The sequence below is a fragment of the Micromys minutus genome, assembly GCF_963924665.1.
Source record: "Micromys minutus genome assembly, chromosome: 11".
NCBI classification, from domain to species: Eukaryota; Metazoa; Chordata; class Mammalia; order Rodentia; family Muridae; genus Micromys; species Micromys minutus.
The window spans coordinates 54,429,123-54,448,955 of record NC_137980.1 but is presented as its reverse complement, the minus strand read 5'-3'; the positions used below and the strand labels follow the sequence as shown (position 1 = coordinate 54,448,955).

General features: G+C 47.2%; 2 protein-coding genes across 2 annotated transcripts; one reads left to right on the top strand and one right to left on the bottom strand.

The window, feature by feature from the left end:
- Positions 1-454: 454 nt before the first annotated feature.
- Positions 455-3,538, bottom strand: LOC308427458 (beta-defensin 123-like; the record flags this gene model as incomplete). The annotated part of the gene is made up of 2 exons (XM_080925577.1): positions 455-600; positions 3,481-3,538. 2 exons carry the CDS (start codon positions 3,536-3,538, stop codon positions 455-457), a joined length of 204 nt encoding a protein of 67 aa, XP_080781703.1.
- Positions 3,539-11,702: 8,164 nt separating this feature from the next.
- Positions 11,703-19,833, top strand: LOC308427179 (beta-defensin 36; the record flags this gene model as incomplete). Its single annotated transcript, XM_080925209.1, has 2 exons — positions 11,703-11,760; positions 19,688-19,833. The coding sequence occupies 2 exons, from the start codon at positions 11,703-11,705 to the stop codon at positions 19,831-19,833; spliced, it is 204 nt and encodes a 67-aa protein (XP_080781335.1).

The following is a 19,833-nucleotide window of genomic DNA, read 5'->3' as shown; positions in this document are numbered from 1 at the left end:
TTACATGCAAACAGCATGATACTGTATGTGGGAGAAGTGAGAATACACAGACTTTGGCACTTCTGGGAACTGCAGAGCCCTACCACAAGGATTGACAATGCTTACATCATGTCTAGATTTACCTATAATTCCTAGAACACTGTAATTGCCTTAAGTTCTCAAAAGCATTGTTTAAAAAACAACTAGAAAGATGGTCTGCACCAGTAATGGACATTTTTTTTTTTTTCTGAATAGCCCATGCAGTTGGTTAACTCCACCCACAGTGGCAGAACTCCTGGGCCAGAAGAATGAGATGCACCCCCCCGTGCTACAGGCCTTCGCTGACACTTGACCACATAAACAAAGAGGCAAACACAGAAGCCAGACAGAGCTGCTTTAATGAAGCCCCAGAAACGGCCCAGCTCAGACTCTGGCTACGTCCCCCTTCATTTCTGTGGCCTTGGGATTTAGAGTGTTAATGCAAATTCTGTGACAACTGGGGCACATTCTTGGGCTTCACGCAGCACATTTGACCATTCCAGCAGAAGATGTAGAACCTTTCTTTGTTGATGCACTCTTCACGGCAGACACCAAAAGACTTCCAGCATTTTTCAGGGTTCCCTATACCAGAACAAAGACAAAGACACCTGCATGAGCCATGAGGTCATCAAGGCAATAAAAAAAAAAAAAAAAAAAAAAAAGAGGCAGAAGAAGGAGCGTCACCTCACATCCTCTACACATACTGCATCCCAGCCCTTCAGAACTCTACCTCTTGGAAGTGCAGTAGGTTACAAGGCTTAGCAGGCAAGTGGGTTATGACGTTAATATGAACCATCAGAATCTATAGAACTAGGTTTGAAGTCTATCTGCATCCCAAGACAGATGGTGAACTTTGAGCTGGTGACTCTTTTTAAGAATCTCTTTCCTCTTTTCTACAAGGAGATGTAGCTGTCTCACATAGCTGTGTTAAGGAATAGCATCGGGGGTAGCTCGGTTGGGGTTTGCCTCGCATGCCTGAAGCCCTGGGTTCCAGCCCTAGCATAGCATAGACTGGGAATGGTGTAATCTCAACATTCAAGAGTCAGGGGCAGGAGAAGCAGGAGTTCAAGGGCGTCTTCAGCAACACACGGCGAGTTCGAGACCAGTTTCAGCTACATGAGACCCTGTCTCAAAAGAAATAAGAAGCAAAATGTAAATAGAACTAATTGTTAATTAATTTTCGTAAGGAAGCACTGGTATTAAATTAACTAAATCCGGCTGTGAGGTGGCAGAACCTCAGCAAAGACTGAGCAGTTTAAGCTATTCCACGAGGGAGGAAACAGAACTGAACATATTAGCAGATAATGAAACGAAATGGCTTGAGAGAAATGTGAAGTGGAAAAGATTTTTAAATAAAAAAGAGAAGACCCACAACTGATCAAAATGCAAAGAATTAATGACTATAAGGAGCCTGACCCAATTACTATATCTACACCACAACCTGTCCACTCAGGGACAACACAGAAGAGGTGTGGAAAGACAGTAGGAGGCAGAGGACCGGGATGGTAGCAGCTAAACATGGCTTCTAGACATGCCTGTGGTTGCTGTGCCCATAAAACCCTAACACTATGGCCACAGAAGTTAGACCTACGGAACCACACCAGCAGATACACCAGTGTGGATGGGGAAACCTCACAAGGCCCCACCACTTAGATGAAGAGCTACAGGTCATCCGTGGCTGCTGAGAAAAGAAGAATCAGTCTTCTCCAGGGATAAGCTCCCCGGTAAGTTATCCCAAGTGGTCAGCCCTAAACACACGTACATATGGGAGGCACTGTATGAATGAACTCACTGTGTGTGGGCACACACACATACACCATGCACACATGCACACACTCATACTCACCAGAGGTTGAGGTTATACTAAAACTCACTGACAATAATGCTTTATGCCAGAATAAGGACTGGTATGGTGTATTTACGCGTGCCTTCCAAGGACAACAAGGAACTGTTAACATCTGAACGTGGACAAATACTGCCACCACGTGTCTTTCCTAAGGGCTCTCTAGCAGGGAAAGAGCTTCAGACTAGCAAATTGGACGCAGAACTGTTAGATATGCAGTGTCTTGAAGAACCCTAAGGAATGACAACTTCAAGTCAGGCCACCAGAGCTAAGGGACAGAGTGCCTGTCCAGCGCAAGCCACAAAAAGGCAGGAACAAAATGAGTTTATAAAAGACTCCATGGTTACCCATCCTGATAGAAGAGCCACACAGCACAATACAGTCATGGGCATATTTGGAGAACACGTGCGGAGCAAGGGCTTAAGAGCGTGTGACCGTAGAGATGTCTGTGGTGACAGTGAGATGAGGAAGAAGCATGTAGGCCATCATTCCTAACAGGCCGTGCATGTGACTCAGAGGCAGAGTGCTTCCCTAGCACCCACGAGCTGGGTCCCATCCCCATCCCTACAAAAAAGAAATATATGTATATTTATATATATATACATGATATTATATATATATATATATATATATATATATATATATATATATATATATATATATATATATATATATATATGATAGAGGTAGATGGTGAATTTGAATGAGAAGTACCAGTAGAAATTCATGAATGCTTATTAAAAAAAAAAAAGACTGTGTCCTCATCTCTGGTTATTACAAAGCACTGACCAATCAGTAGGAATTAAAAATTAGAACTGTAGAAACCATTTTTTGGTTAAGAAATGCCAAAACAAGCCTGAAGCATCCTACCACACCAGAATGAGGACGACATTAAAGACAAGAGCTTTATCAGAAAGATTGACAGCACCTCAGATCAAAGACTTTCCTGCAAGAGAGATGACAATAGCAGTATACTTAACGTGTGGCTTAGTCTATTAGTCTGATCTCTATGAGTTCAAGACCAGAGTCTACAAATCCAGGGCTGTTACACCAAAAGTCAAAACAAAACAAAAACTACCACCGCCACAAAAATATTAAAAACATTAGTCTAAAATAAATCGTATTTAACTGAGTAATGATGTATCCACTGTTTCCTAAATCCAGCTGTTATTGGAAGAAGAGGAAGGTGGGATGAAGGTAGAAACCTTGGAGGCCTAACCATTTCTCCAAGCCAGAATTGTATCACAAGTCTTAAGAGACCAATGCAACTAGCCTCCAGAGTTATAGGCAGCCCCTGAGCCTCCAGCTCCCAGTACTCCTACCGGCAGGTGGAAGTCCCTGGAACTCTGATCAATTACACAGAACAAAGGAACTGCAGTGCACCAAAATTTCAGCCTGCCTGCTCTTGACCTTTCAACCTAACTTGTTACATAAAAAATAGATTATTATTTATTAAATCACACAGACGTGAGCTGCCTTGCAGATTCTAACCTGAGATCTGAGGCTCTCCCCACTGCCCAGACAGTGTCGCCTACCCATCCGCCATCTACCCAAGCCCTACGCACCCTAAGCAGACCCACTCTCCAGCCCTGTCCGTCCTCTGAAGGGGTCTAGGTTACCTGGAATGACCTGGGACAGCAGCAGCAGCAGCGTCATAGTTAATACTGCAGTCTTCATGTCTTCAGCAAACCCAGGCTGTTGGTTTGTGTCTCTCAAAGCACAAGGCAAAGATCAAGAGCTCTGGATTCCCTGTTCCTTGTAACCAACTGGGACACGTGTCCTCCGGGGCCCACGGGTACAGTCTGTCTCTCCATCCCTAGGTCTCCACACCCACAGCACTGACCACACACTCCTAGGTTGACGCTCCCTTATTCATTCAAGGACCAGCAAGACTAAATTCTATAATGGCCATGGTATACCACTGTAAGCATATGTCAGTCTATGTCAAAATCCAGCCCAGAATCCTCTACTCTGGAGATAAAGGAACCCGTAACCGAGAAGCCATCCACCATCGATGGCTGCTGAGGGAGAGTTCGTTTTCTCTAAGAGTGTGGCCCCTGGCATACTATCTGTGCTCCAAACAGCACCACATCCATGGGTCTATGAGCAGAACAAATAGAACTAGTTGACATATTGTTAAAGGATTGGGTTGGAAAGATGGCTCATTGGTTAGAAGCACTGGCTGCTGTCTCAGAGGAAGCCACTTGGGTTCCTAGAATGCCAAGGAGAGCTCACACTGTCAGCAATTCCAGCTCCAGAGGATCCGACCCCTTCTTTTGGCCTCTAAGCACTGTATGCATGTGGCACACAGACTTCAAACACACTCACGTATGTACACACACACACATACACACACACACACACACACACGTGCGCACGTGCACATGCACACACACACTAACAAAATATTTTTTTAACAGAGAAGAACATGAAGTTGGGATGATGGTAGGGAGATGGGAGACAGATCTGGGAGGAGCTAGAGGAAGGAAAGGGGGTGGGTTGAATAAAATACATTGTATTCATGCACACAGTTTTCAAAGAATTAGTTAAAATGTTACGTTTAAAACGTTAATACATTTAAAAATCCTCAGCCCTCTGCAGCCCTTACCATGCTCTAGAATGTGCTACCTTGATAGCTCGTCCAGTAAAGCACTTGTCACACAAGTCCTTATGGAGGTCCCAAGTGTGATCATCAGTCTATACAAAAGAAGCAGAAGTGGTGTGTGGTGGTGCACACCTTTAATCCCAGCATGTCAGAGGCAGGTGGATCTCTATGAGTTTGAGGACAACCTGGTCTACATGGGGAGTTTCAGGACAACCAAGACAACATAGTGACACAGCTGTCTCAAAAAATAAAATAGGCAAACATGGTGATACACACTTAGCATCCCTATGCTGGAAAACGTGGGGACAGGCACTCAGAATCCCTAGTGCCCACTGCCAGCCATCATAATATCAGCTTGCCCCAAGCCAATGACAAAGCTTGTCTCAAAACACAAGGTCATGGCTCTTGAGAAATGACACCCAAGCTTGACCTCTGACCTCCACACACACAGTCACACATTTCCAAACACAGCTGTCATGCTTCTAACAGCTTAAATGGACTACATTTTTTAAAAAAGTTTAAAGAAATGTTAGCTGGGTATGGTGGCACAGGCCCTTAATCCCCAAACTTGAGAGCCAGAGGCAGGTGGATCGACACATCAAGTTCCAAGGCCACCATCACTGCATAGAGAGACTTTGTCTCAAACAAACAAAAATAATTGCTTTATTTTTACCTATATACACATGTATTTCTGTATATAGGTATGTGCTCATAAATGCAGTTGCCCTGGGAGATGTTAGATCCCCTGGAGCCAGAGTTATAAGCAGTTGTGAGGCACCACGCGGGTGCTGGGTACTGAACTCGAAACCTCTGGAAGAGCAGTCTTAACTGCTGAGCCACATCTCCAGCCCAGAGAGGCTCCGCTCTTCAGATGCACTTTTCAAGTTCCAGGGCTACGGAAGAGAGGACACTGCCCACACTTTCAGCAGTATATGTCTATAAGGATATTTTCTATCCAAAAATAAAAAAGCTCCCACTGCCTAAAATGCTCAGTTTTAGGAAGAATTTTGGCATTGAAGCCAAGAAAGGTAGAGTTGAGATTATCCATCTCACTGCCCTAGCTGGGCCACTGAATTCCATGACCTTGGAATGAACCCCAATCTCTCTCTAGGATTCAGTCTCATCACTCAGGATTCAGTCTAAAACACTCAGGGACTCTAAAATTCAATCCAACCCCTCTGGGTTCCTGGTAACTTAAAATACACAGACAATGAAAGTCTACTGAAGTCTAAGGTTTTGCCACCAATGTGGGTCAAACTAATTGGGTTTACCCCTTGAGTCCGAGGACTATGCCTCCTTACATCAGCTGCCTCAGGTAGGTTACCATGGGGACCCAGGTTAAAGTTCTAAGAAAAGCACTCCATCCTGGGTATCTTTCTGAGCAAACTGCAGACCATCCTCATTGTCACTGCTGATTGGCAGCCTTGGCCTCTTCTCTGAGATGGCATCACAGAATGCTAATGCTGTCCCCACTCAGCCTCAGAACTTCCTGTCAGAGCTGTGTGTGGCTAAATTGGTTTGTACTGGACACACTTGGAAAGAGGGAACCTCAGTTAAGGGATCGCCTCCATCAGACGGTCTACTGCTCATTTTCTTGATTGTTAATTGACATGAGAGAGCCCAGGCCACTGTACACAATACTATCTTTAGGGTATATAAGTAAGTTAGCTAAGGAGAGAGAGAAAGAGAGAGAGAGGGACAGAAAGAGAGACAGGGGGAGACGGAGACACAGAGACAGAGAAACAGACACATGAGCACAGCAAAAAGAAGAGTGGGAAGGAAAGGTAGGGGTGAGGAGGGAGGGAGAGGGAGAGTTGGTAAATAGTATTCTCCATGGCCTCTGCTTCAGTTTCTGCCTCCAGGTCCCTGCCCTGGCTTCCTCCCCTGGCTTCTCTTAATGATGGACTGCAATCTAAAAGCCAAATGAACTTTCCCCAAGTTGCTTTTAGTTATGGTTTTTCTCATTGCAAGAGAATAGCTAACTAGGACAAAGTGGTCCTGAGTTCTCGCTGTTCTAGGCCCCAGAAGCAGCTGTAGCCCTTGTGCTCCCCAAAGAGAAAAATTTAGGCTAGATGGGGCAGCAGAGAAAACAAAGAGGGGTTTCATTAACTCTTTGGAACAGGAGCCAGCTGAGCCAAGCAGAAGTGGCACTGAACCTGGCAGGTCTGGGGCTTATGTTTCACTTCTCTCTCCCCCTGTCCCCTGTGTGTCCTCTACGCTGGGAACGGCCAGGAAAGGGGCGTGTGCTTCTTGGCAGCTGGTTTTATCCGGAAGTCAGTCTATCTGTTATAAGTAAACATAAATGATTCAAGAATATAAACAGCGGTTTCTTCCAGTGGCCCCTAAGATCACAAAGTTCATGAGGGGAAAGGGTAGCTGCAGTCTGGACATGCTCTGCTGGTGAGGCTGGCTTGAGCTGAACCAGGGTCCCCACCACTGCCTGTCGTTTACCAGGGAGGCCGCCTTCACCTTACGTTCTGTCCTGCTGACCACCACTGCCTGTCTCTTAGGTCCAACTGAAGTAACTGGGGTGGGAGTGGGGCACCGTTCGTCTCCTCTGACACTAATCTCCTGCCTAACCAGCATTCTCACATCTAGGACCAGGGACCTTGGAATATCGGGAATAAATTGGAAGATTCTGGTCTCTTCCAAGTCTTACTCATTCCTGTTGGACAGACATGACTGATGCTCAAATATTTCTAAGCTCCTTTACAAGGTTTTTCCTTTAAGCTCCTTTACAAGGTTGTCTTTCAAACGCCTAAGAGTTGCAGAATGTTTTGTTCCAGCAAGCTTCGAGCGACACAACAGCCTCCAGTGACCTTGGACAGTCAACTATCTCATGAGAAAGAGCAGGAGAACAGCGCAGAGCTAAACATCTTTATACATTAATCTTGAGATTGCGGTTTGGGAAACAAATGGCATTGGCTTCCCTGAGGAACTGGAGAGATAGCAAATGGTTCCGCTCTCCTGCCAGACTCCAGTGGGGGCAGGCTGGACAAGAGATATACTGTTGATCCGAGGAGGACGGGCTGAGCTCAGTGCTCATAGCCTCTTTATACTGTGGTGGCTTTGTCTAGAGCATCAGAAAGGGATGCATTAGAAACAGGAAATAGTCCTTTCTCAAGGGCTCATCCCTTCAGCCAGAAACAAGGAACAATTACAGGAAAGAACCCTTGGCTTTCATAGACCACCTTCTTATGTTTTCAAATTTTTAAGTTGTCTGGTCTTTACTTCTCAGTAAAACCATCTTGGACTTAATTTTACTTCCTATGGATTTTGGATTAGTTAAACTCATGTTTTTCTTTTTAATTTCTCAAAACCCATTGTTTTTTTTATGTATGCGGATGCTTTGCTGGAATGTGTGTCTGTGTACCACATACATACAATGCCCCAGGAGGGCTGAACATCCAGGAAAGGGGTGTGCTCTTCCTGGAAGCCCACTTTACCCAGCAGTCAGTCTGCTATAGATAAACTTACAAGATGCAAGAATACATACAAGGGATTAATCGACCCCTAAAATTGCAAAGTTCACTAGGGGAAAGGGTAACTGCACCTTAGGAACGCCCCTGCTCTGGGGCAGTCCTGGAGCTGACTTGAACTGAACCAGACAGAGTTCACTACCTTGATTATACATACTTAGGGCTTGCAGGGAGATTGAGCCGCCCACTAGCGAGACCAGCACTGATAGGATTTTATATCCTGAGGGTTTGGGGGGATGAGGCTGTTGGTCCATTGTTTGTTTCACAACCTCCCTCCAGCACTAATCTTCTGCTCAACACTGGGCTGTTCGGAGCTTGCAAGGGGCTAGCTTTACAATATCACACATTTTTAGCACTCAATGGCTGGCATACCAAAATTCATTCAAGATTTTTATGGTGCGCCAGAAATGCTCTTTTCTAGACACGTGTTTGTCAGAAGCTGAAGGTGTCGGCCACTGGGATAGGTTTGTGTTCATAAACTTGAAAAGATGGCCTATTTATTTCCTTAGGCGACACACAACAAAGTGGTTTGTAAAAACAGATATTTATTCCTCCATTATTCTCCAAACTCGAACCGGTGGCAACACTGAGTCCTCCAGAAACCCAGAGGGATGCGTGCTCGGTGCCTTGCTCCTAGATCCCTGCTGCTGATACCCCCTGGCATTCCTCAGCTGACAAAGATACAGCTTCAGTATCCAGCACCGTCACCCAGTAAGACTTCCTTGTGCTTCTGTCTAAATTGTCTCCTCCTTATAAGGACACTAACCCAGCATGTTTTCATGACTTGAGTATTGGCAAGTACACCGAAAAAAGCGTGGCCCCAGCCTGCTAATTCTAATAAAAGTATTCCTCTTTCCCTACAGCCTAAACAATGGCTCTGGAAGCAGGACTGTGGTGGTGTATGCCTGAGGCAGTCGGAACAGCCTGCAGATCTCTGAGTTCAAGGCCAACCTGGTCTACAGAGTGAGTTCTAGGACAGCCAGGGCTACACAGAGAAACCCGATCTCAAAAAAAAAAAAAAGTCTCTGGGATTGGGACTCAGGAGATAGCTGAGGTTTGGGTGGGGTGCATTAAGAGCATATGCTGATCTTGCAGAGGAACCCCTTACCCACTTCAGGTATGATTTGAATTTGTTTTCTTCGATTCCTGATCAGGTTAAAAGTGGCTTTCTCCCTGTTCATGAACAGGCCATAGTATCTGAGGTGTGCTGGAAGTATCCCCATAGCATTTCCTTCTGCCTCCTCACCCCGTCCCTTAGCCTGTCACTAACAGAACCCACTGCACTTACATATTGTCTGGGATGCTTATTTTAAGGCAGAGTAGTCCATGGGTGTTCAAGGAGACACAGGAGGGGAAGGTGGCTTTCAAGGTGCCACCATGTCCTTGGGAGTTGAGGGTTAAGAAGAATCTCCATGGTCTAAAGGTTTCAGAGACTGGGTGGCTGACCCCACGAATCTGTGGGGGAAATACAACCACCCTGCCCTGCATGGGTGCTGAAGCCCTCTGGTCACTGTATCCATTTGTCTTCTGTGTCATCTCCCCACATACAGACCCATAGAAATTGTTGGATAAATGGACCCATGGCTTATCTGCTTCAAACCCCTGATAAAACAGATTCTTCCTGGGATGTGGCCTTTGTTGATATGCATGAAGCCCTAGGTTTAGCATTGAACACAAAGAATCTTCCAATATCCTACAAGAACCGGAGAGATGGCTCAGCAGTGAAGAATGCATGTGGCTGTTGCAAGGGAACTGAGTTCAGTTTCTAGCACCCACGTGGAGGGTGGAGGCATCAGAACTCCAGCTCCACGGGATCTTTTAGCCTCCAAGTTCACTTGCACTCACATGCACACACATACACTCACACATAATCCAAACTAAAAATAAATCTTTTTAAAAATAAAAACGAAATTAGTAGGAGGGCTAAGGATATGTCCCTGTGGCCTAGCACACTCAAGGTCCTGCGTTCAGCCCCGAGTCAGCCCTTTATAAACCCAGCCATGATAACACACATCAGTTATCCCAGCGTGCACGAGTGCATAAGGACCAGAAGTTCAAGGTCAGCTTCAGCTATGTAAAGAGAACAAGGCCAGTCTCGGCTACATAAGACATGTCTCCAAAAAAGATACTAGGGAGCTGAGAGACCGTGATGGATGTGTTTTAAAACTTTCCAAAATGAAGATGTTTGTAGAAGTTGCAGGAGTCGCTGAATATGTTGAATGCCCAGGCGTTGTAGGCAGCGAAGGGCTCTCTGGAAGAGGTGCATACAACGAATTCCTAAGGAGGAAAGTGAGGGCCCGTCCCACACATTGAGGCATGCCCTGGTGGTACCGGGCCCTGGCTGAGTTTGCTCCTCTCAGCTCTCTCCCCTCTGTGGACTTGAGTGTCCATTTGTAGACGACTTTTTACATGTTAATGATCTCTGGGGACCGCAGCCATCAGAAGTGATAGCCCTTGTGCTTTGTCACCGTCACTGGTGACAAGGTGCAGGTCTCAACTGTCCCCCGGTTTCTTCTCCAGTAACAGTTCTCCTTCCCCATTTCCAGCCCTGTTGACCAAAGTAACCCCGGAAGCCAGGCTCACCACTAACCACTTCTCCATGAGTACCACAAACAGACCTCTAGCCAGAGAGCCAAGAATCTCTCCAGTACCCTGCGACCTCCCATCACGGTCGTGGGACGGCTTCCATTCTCGGCCCATCACCCGTGGAAATGAACTAATATCCTCTGCTCGTCCGAAAGTTTATGCCTTTCCAGCTCCTTGAACAACTAACCTGATACTACGGTTTACCCTAGATCTTTATTCTATGCAGTGACTCGCCTCTGAAACTTGAAAGGAAGAGGAGGTAGGCCACTGTGGTCGAATTGTAGAGCTGGTCACCGGGTCCCTTCCCAGACCATCTCCTCCTTGTGAAAGTTCGGCATTTCTGAGCCGCTGGCACTCCTGGCATTCACTTAGCTTTGGTTATCTTGGGCAGCCCACTCAATATTCTGTCCGTATCTTAATTTGGTCACCATCTTATTTTGCAAGCTCTACCGTGCTTTGATTCTCTTAAGCTCTAAATCAGCGGGGTCCAGTCAGGAAGTAGAATTTGTGTAAACAGTTGAGACAGACGACAGTTAATGCAGAGCATTGCTTACTTTTACTGGGTGGTTCAAATCTGAGGACCTTGAAGAATGCACTACCATTACCCGCTGCAGACGCAGCCACCTCGTTTCAGTTAAGGGAGCCGAAGAAATAGGAATGAATGTTCAGTCCAGGACTCAGGGAACCTGTGCTTCGTTAGTGCTGAGCTGGTGCTCAGAAAAACCACACATGCCATTTTCCTCATGCTATTTGTTCCTCTAATGTCGGATTTACTCTTGAACAGACCTTGTCCTGCCTGAAACCCCATCTCCTGTACTCTGCCAGCTTCTTTTGTGTTTATTCCTTAAGCTCCCAGATCTATGTGTGTTCTATGGCATTTGTGTGCGTTGCGCCCCCTTGTGGTCCCTTGGATAATGTGGCGCAGGGCTGTTGGGGAAGGGCTGTGCTGTGTGGCCTTGGACCTTGGAGGACCTCATCCTCCTGATCCAAAAGACAAAGGGATGCTGTGGACTCGGTGGGTGTGGCTCCACACTGTAGACCCGGGGTACGGGGCTGTTCCTGTTGGCTGCTCCTGGAGATCTGAGGGATTTCCGCCAGGAAGTCCCGGCCTCCCCAGTTCGCCACTAACTTTGCTTTGGACTCGAAGCTTCACCTTGGGCTTTGTCCCACCATGAAGCTCCTGCTGCTGACTTTGGCCGCACTACTACTCCTGTCCCAGCTCACTCCAGGTAATGTAGGTCTCCTCAGGGAGGGCGCCAGGTAGGGAGACCCTGGCCTTGTCAATGAAACCCCAGGGGCATGGAGTACTCCCAACCTGGAGGAGGCGTCTAGCCGGGTGCCCGATCTTAGGTGCCAACGGTAACATTGCAAGTGTCTCAGACATTACCCATTCCGTGTCCAGCTCTACCAAGCTGGACAAAGGGACAGTGCGGGGTTAGGAGCAGCCAGAGTAGAGAAGACAACAGCAGATTTCTTGCAAAATAGCCTCCAAAATATTCTAGGCTTAGTAAAAACCACAGGCACCTTAATGGGAGAGAGAAACTTATGTTTAGAGCTCCTCTCTCTGAACCGTACTTTGTGCTGGAGCTAGGACTATGGAGGCAAGTGGCATGGCCCTCAGACACAGTTTAAGACATTATACCCAAAGCGGTGACCAAGGGAAGCCAAGGAACTGGGTACACATGAGTAGGGCCTGGCTAGACTGAGGTCAGCAGAGTTCTAAATAGTGACATGAAATTAGGCATGGGGTGGGGGGGGGCGAGGAAGATGTGGACAGGGAAGGGTGTCCCAAGATAAGCATCAGTAATTATCCCCATCCGAGAGAGACAGAGAGAGAGAGAGAGAGAGAGAGAGAGAGAGAGAGAGAGAGAGAGGGAGGGAGGGAGGGAGGGAGGGAGGGAGGGAGGGAGGGAGGGAGGGAGGGAGGGAGGGAGGGAGGGAGGGAGGGAGGGAGGGAGGGAGAGAGAGAATGCTGCCTGCAGGGGACCCACTCCAGAGTGTAGGGGGAGGTGATGGGAGCCACAGCGAGGAAGTTCCGGTGAGGGCTGTGGGAGAGCTTAGGCAGCGGAGGTCAGCCTACCCTAACCATCAACTCTGCACCAGCTACTGTCTCCTCCCATGCACCTGGCAGAGCTTCTGTCCACCGCAAGACAGTCGAACTTTCCAGAGTCGGGATGTGCTATTTTCCTAAAGAATCTGGTCCCAGTTCCCCCTGTTGCCCTGAAACACCCTGAATCTGAGGGAAAGAAAAGCCAAGAGCGCAAGTAGGCAACTGGCTCACCGCGGTCTGACTCTGAAGCCTCCTCCCCTCATCTCCCTGTCTCTCTGTCTCTGTCTCTCTGTCTCCGTGTCTCTGTGTGTTTCTCTCTCTTTCTCTCTCTCTCACACACACACAAAACCACGCCCCCCAAGGCTAGGATGCTGATGACATCAGGCTGGCAGGGTTAGCCTCTGGCTGCTAGAAGTGAGTTCAAACTCCTCAGCTCCCTGGAAGTTATTAGAAGAGTTTCTCTTCCACTTCCTGTGGCACACTGTGGCAAGAGGGGTTGAATGGAAGTTGTCAGTGCATTGGTTAACCTCAGCCTTCATCTCCTAGAGCCTACAGTGAGGGGGCTCTGTCTGAACCCACCAGGCTTCACTTAGTCCTTGACTTTTCTTGGTAAAATTTGATTCTTGAAATTATGGTCTTGCTATGACCTAAAACAACTCTTATTTAAGGTAAATGACAACCGTCACCCTAAAGTGGCTCACGAGTGCCCCCAAAGTCCGGAAATTCTCAGTTCTACTTTCTGACAGTCCAGGGGTCTCGTGATGAAAACAGTCCGAAGGATACATCCCTTAAAAATGTTTAAAATGACTCAATGGGGAAAGACATTTGTCACCAAACCTAGCAGCCTGAGCGTGAGCACCAGGCCCCTGGAGTTGTCCTTGGCGTGTGCAAGCAATAAATGAATGAATGAATGTAACTGTAAAGTGGCTAAGGGGAGGGATGTGAGCAAAAAACATTTTCTGTGCAAGCAAGAGGAGCTGAGCTTGGGTCCTTGGCCAGACGTGGCTGCTCATAACCCCAGTACAGGGAGGTGGAGACAGACAGATCAGGAATTCGCTAGCAGTCTAGGCCAGCGGAAATGGTGCGTTTCCAACTCAGTGCAGGAAGGTGGGGAGTGATAAACAACACTCCATGTTCTCCTCTAGCCTCTTTGTTTGTGCAACACACGTGAGGGAGTGCACGAAAGCACACACACACACACACACACACACACACACAGGCACACACAGGGTGGTGCAGCTTAACATCCTTGAATTAAAATCCGAGCTCTCAGAGTAGTTTACAGCCATCTGTGACTCCAGCCATGGATCAACACCCTTTTCCAGCCTCTGCAGGCACTGTAGAAATGCAGTACCCACACATACATGCAAACAAAAGTATTTACGCATGTAAAATAAAAATAAGTAAATCTTTTAAAAAGATCTCATTGAATGGTGGGTTTTCCCATAGCATGGTTGTATCAGGGATGTAGAATCAGGGATACAAAAAAACCAAAAACCAAAACAACAATATGCTACTTAGCAAAGTTACCAAGTAACAAATGTTAGGAAGTACTGGCCCTTTTAACAGCAGACAGCCCAGTCAGCTGAGCTCCCCTGAGCATCCCCTCCTGGTTCCTTCACCTCAGTTCTCTTCCTCTCATAAGTGTCCTGTCTTAAGTAGCAACTAACTTGTTTTTTCTTCATGAAATGCCCATTGCCAAGGTTAGATCCCTACACAGTTTTTTGTTTGTTTGTTTGTTTGCTTGTTATTTTTGAGACAGGGTCTCACTGTGTAGCCCTGGCTAGCAAACATCCTGTTTTAAAATACACCTTATAATATTTCTCTGCTCTTCATCCCTTCTCTGATTTTCATCCCTCTGTCTTTACAAGTTCTCACGAAATAACTGGTCACTGACCCGAATCTTCCCACAAGGACGAGGATTCTCCAGTTGCACACTCAGGGTAGAATTCACAGCATTTCCTCTGATGTGTAGCTCTGGATGGCCGGAAACTCACTATGTCGACCAGATTGCCCTCAAACTCACAGGAACGCTTGTGCCTCTGCCTCCTGAGTGCTACCGTACCTGACTACTCTGACTGAACTCAAACTGTCTGACCCTTGATGAGGAGAGTCTACTTGATTCCTGAGCTTTACCTTAAATATCCTAGTAACTGTGGTAGTCTCCTTGCGTAATGCCCATCCATCTTTATAAAGATGACCAGCACAGCCCTGCCGTCTCCAAACATGGTACCCTCCTGCAAAGGACACCACACACCCAAGGGTCTGTGGGGTTGTCAGCAGTTTGCCCAGAAAAGAAGCAAACTGTTCTAGACACAGCAGTTCTAGGAGGTTGAGACTTCCTTTGGATTTACATATCAGGTATTTACAATAGGATTAATAAAAGTATTAAAGTTACAGTTATGAAGTAACAACAAAAGAATTCTATGGCTAAGGGTCACCACGCCATGAGGAACTGTCTTAAGGAGTTGACACATTAAGAAAGCTGAGAACCATTGAATCTAGAGGAGGAGGAGAGGGACGCAGCATAAATGACGCTTAGGAATCTCCCAGGCAAGGCTGGGCCACCAGGCTGTATGTGAAAGGCTGACATCAGGCCCAGGGGAGAGCAAATCCAAGGTCGAATTTCCGAGGAAAGCACAAAATAAGAAGAAAGGGAAGCCCGGTGTGGTGGCACCAACCTTGGGATCCCCGTGCTTGGGAGATGCAGGAGTTCAAGGTCATTTTCAGCTATAGAATGGCTGCCACCCCACCCCCCAAAGGAGAAAGCAGTAGAGTGGGAAAGGCAGGAGTGAGAGTTTGCAGAAAACACCTCATCTGTTCCTCAGAACCTGGGAAACCAAAGCTGCTTCTGTTTTGAAAAACCTGATTCCTTGCAGGAAGAATGGGATGTTTCATTCTTCAGGGTAGGATTTCAGATACGATGTATCTGTCACGGTTCTGATGTGAGAAAACCAGGTTTCTCTGCGATTAGTTAGTCCCTTTGTTCAGAAACAAAGCTGTCAGAGGAGCTCACACTGGTGTGACAGGAAGTTGTAGACCACTCTTGTCCAGACCCTGCATTAATCTTGAGTTAGCTCCAAGGTTGACCAGAGACGTCTGTACCTTGTCAATCAGCCTTTGGATGCTAACAGGCCAGTTCACAGGATATAGCAACATTAGACCAGTGAGCATCCGGATGCCCTCCATCAGCCCTTAACCTACATGTGCTGTCCACCCACAATGCATTGCTCTTATGTTCCTAGAGCTCATGATCATTGCTTTTCCACTGAGGATTGTACCCAGGGCCTCATCTATACTAGACAGTGCTAGGCCTCTGAACAGCATCTCCAACTTAACAATTATCTTTTTTTTTCTTTTGGAGCATGCTCTTTTAAGTAATATATTGAAAATCAGAGTACAAACTAATGCCTCGTTCTGACATCTTCACGCCTTGTATTTTGTACCTTGTATCATTGTACTTGGCTTGTATCCACCCAATACGTGAACAGTTTCTGAGATGTAAGAACAATGTCTACTCATTCCAGACAGAGCACTAGCGACAGACCACAGTAAGTATTCCACCCAAGTCTGGCAGTTTACTGGGCTTATGCTATAGGAGCATGAGTGAAGGGTATACACAGAGAGGGGCACAGGTGACCCCAAAATGTCACTACCAGTGTCAGCATGGATGATGGCATTCTTTGCTACATAGATTGAGTCCCCCTCCTCAGTTAGCTTTCCTGCTCAATACTCTGAGACAATGAGCGGCCGGGGCAGAATTACACACAGCTGGGAGAGTGTGTGAGAGAAAGTGGGAGCCTAATGATCCACCCAACCCCACCCTCTATGAAAGACCTTCATTGGCCCAGCCTAGAGGGTCTCTTGCGGGTAGCCAGGGCTGCTCTGATTAAGATGGCAGTGGTGAAGCTGGAGAGACGGCTCAGTGGATCAGAGCACTTGCTGCTTTTCAGAAGGACCTGGGTTGGGTTCCTGACACCCACATGGTATCGCTCAGCCTTTTGTTACTCCAGTTCCAGGGAATCCTGTGCCCTTGGGTCCTGAACGCTTGCGGTTCACATACATACATGCAGGCAAAACTCTCATATGTATAGAATAAAAATATGGAAGTCGGATGTATGGTGATGGCAGAGTTCGTGGGGACAACCACTCGCGCACATCTGAATTCCACATGCTCAGTTTCTGGAAAGCCTGTGACTCAGTCTAAATATTCTCCCTGATAGATAGAACAGTCTAATGGCAGGCCTGTCACATGCTGGTCCTTGCAGTGGGGCATGGATCCATGGTCTGAAGAAGATACCCAGAGAAAGATAAAAAGCCAAGCACTCTCTACACCAGAGGAGAGATGGGGTTGGGGTGGGCTTTGGATGTGGCTTTCTTGCTTTGATACTACTGGAACCCCAAAGATTTATAATTATCTCAGTAATCTCTCCAGCTAAAGCCCCTGGGCCACCGCTGCAGTTTGCCTCCCCAGAAAAGTGCCCACACAGTTCTGACTGCTTATCTGGGAACATATAAAGATGCCTGGGCTGTTGAATCCTTTCTGTGGAATTGTAGCTTGGACACAGGAAAGGGAGAAAGGAGGCGTCTTAGCTGACCCAGCTCAGCCAAACTATAAATACAACTATTATCCTTAAGGAGTGGCAGCTATTCTCAGAGAACAGCATCTCACAGAACATACAACCAGCACACATACACTTACACACACAGCACACACAGCACACACACTCACATGCTCACTAACACGAGTGTACCCTTCTACCCTCTCTGGTCCCCACCCATTCCTGCTGATCTCCTCCCCAGCCTCCAAATATTCCCCCTTCTACTTCCACACCTACATTCACATACCATGGCAGATGTGTGCGTGTGTGGACATCAGAAAAACACTATGGGAGCCATATTAGGAAACTGAGGCTTCTGGATACTCGGGATTTTGACACACCCAGGTTTTCCCGGGACTGTCTCTCCACATGCTCTCACTGTCGCTCTCCCCTCCGACCTTTGTCACGTCCGCTGCTGACACTAATCTGTTATTACCGTCCCACGGTCTCCGACACCTTGTCCCTTCTCTGTACGGCACTTTGAATAGTTTCTGTTTTGGGTCTCCAAGTTCATTTTATCTTTTCAAAAAGACTTCAAATTATTTATTTATTTATTTAGTCTCGTATAAACCAGGTTGACTTATAACTCGATATATGGTCGAGACTTGCCTCCTGTCTCTACCTCCCAGGTGTTGGGATTATACCTGTGCACTGTACTGATTGGCTGAGGATTTTTTAAAACATGTATTTCTTATCATATGTGTATATTACCTGTGTGTATGACTGTGCTCCGTGTGCTTGCCTGGTATCCGCAGAGACCAGAGGAGACTGTTGGATCCCCTGAAATTGAAGTGACAGCTTGCTGTGAGCTGCCGTGTGGGTGCAGGGAACTGAACCTGGGTCCTCTGACAGAACAGCAAGTGCTCTTAACCACTGAGGCATCCCCTCAGCCCCTAAATGCTACGTGTCTTATAAAGCCTTGCCGCTCTGACCGCTGAGCAGGCAGAGTTTTCCCGGTCCTGAGGACAGTTCTATCTAATCTCTGTTTGGCAATTCTTTCCAGGCTTTGGTAGTTTCTGCTCATGTGTGTTCAGATAAGTATTCAAGGTTGAGGGGTCCCTCTGGAGACCTCCGGAGCACGGGCATATCCTTTTTCCTCTCCTCTTTTCTCTCTCCTCTCAGGAGATTTAAATCTGAAGTTTTAAATGCTGATCAAAGTAGCTGCCATTAGTCTTTTAATGAGCCCATAAAGGGTCTCCCTGTGACATTTCTGGGCATTTGTATTATATTTTGTGTCTTTCCCCTTTACACCCTGCCTTTCCCTCTGCCCTTCGGTTGGTCTGTCTGCCTTCTGCTTTCCTGTACGTACATTCTCTTGCCTCTCTTGTTCCAGGTCCCAGTCTCCGAACATCACCTCCTTTCGCGGCTCCCTTTCTGCTTTCATGGCATACGTACGTGTGCATACACTCAAATCTGGATTCTGTCTATGACAGGGGCCATGTTTGTCTTTCTGGGTCTATGCAACATTATAATCCCCAACTCCATCCATTTTCCTGCACACGGAATGATTTTATTCTCCTGTGGCTGAATCTAATGTACACATGAACCTCATTTGCTTCGTTCGTCTGTTGAACATCCCCACTGTCTCCATGTGGATGGTACATCAATAGACACAGAATTCAAGGATCCCTGGTATCACAGACTGCTGTAAGGGCCCTGAGTGTATTCAGGGTGCATATGGCTTACGGGGCAATTCTCATTTCAACTGGGGAACCTCTGGACTGATTCCCAGAATGTTGCTCAGGTCTGTCTTCCACCAGCAGTAGACAAGGGTTCCTCTTTCCCCACATCCTTGAGGTCATCCGTTGTCATTTCTTTCCTTGGTGACAGATGTGAACATTGCTCTCCTCTGTGCTCTAAGAGGGAACACGCAGAGGAAGGCTGATGGTGAGGATGTCGAAGCTAGGGCTCTGTGCTTCCTCTTGAAAGGCTTCCCTTGCCCTCTCCACGCCTTGCTCCATGTCTGGGTCTCTGCCAGACTTGTCCAGAGGAAACCTGTGACTCAGATTGAGCTTAAAGACTTCATGTGAGGGACACGGAGGTCTCTGTGAGCCAAAGCAGGGTTGGTACATCACAGAAAAGTGGTTGTGGGGCTTTCTTTGCTCTGCCTCAGGCAGCAAAGGCTGCCACTCCTGCAGCCCTAGAGGGACCCGTTCCTATCCCCCCCCCCCCACTTTTTCGCATCTAGCTGTTTGGTGTAGCCTCCTCCTGTCGTGACTGTCGGAACTGTTATTTCTTTCTTGGTTTGTGGGGTGGGGGTTAGACAGAGTTTCCTGTCAGCCAGGCTGGCTACAACAGTCCTTGAAGGGCAGGCAGCCTTTCAAGGCTCCATCGTTTGTCATTTAATCTAAATTTGTGGTCAATGGAAGGTAAGAAAAACTGGGATCAGGAAAGACAACAAGCAGCAAGTGGGAGGGGTCGAAGGTAAAGCAGAGAGTAGTTCACACTGGGCCAGCTCCTCCCAGCCAGGACCACCCTCTTCTTACTGCGCTCTCTTTGTATCAGGTGATGCCCAGAAATGTTGGAATCTCCACGGCAAGTGCCGGCACCGGTGCTCCAGGAAGGAGAGCGTCTATGTCTACTGCACAAACGGGAAGATGTGCTGTGTGAAGCCCAAATACCAGCCAAAGCCAAAGCCATGGATGTTCTAA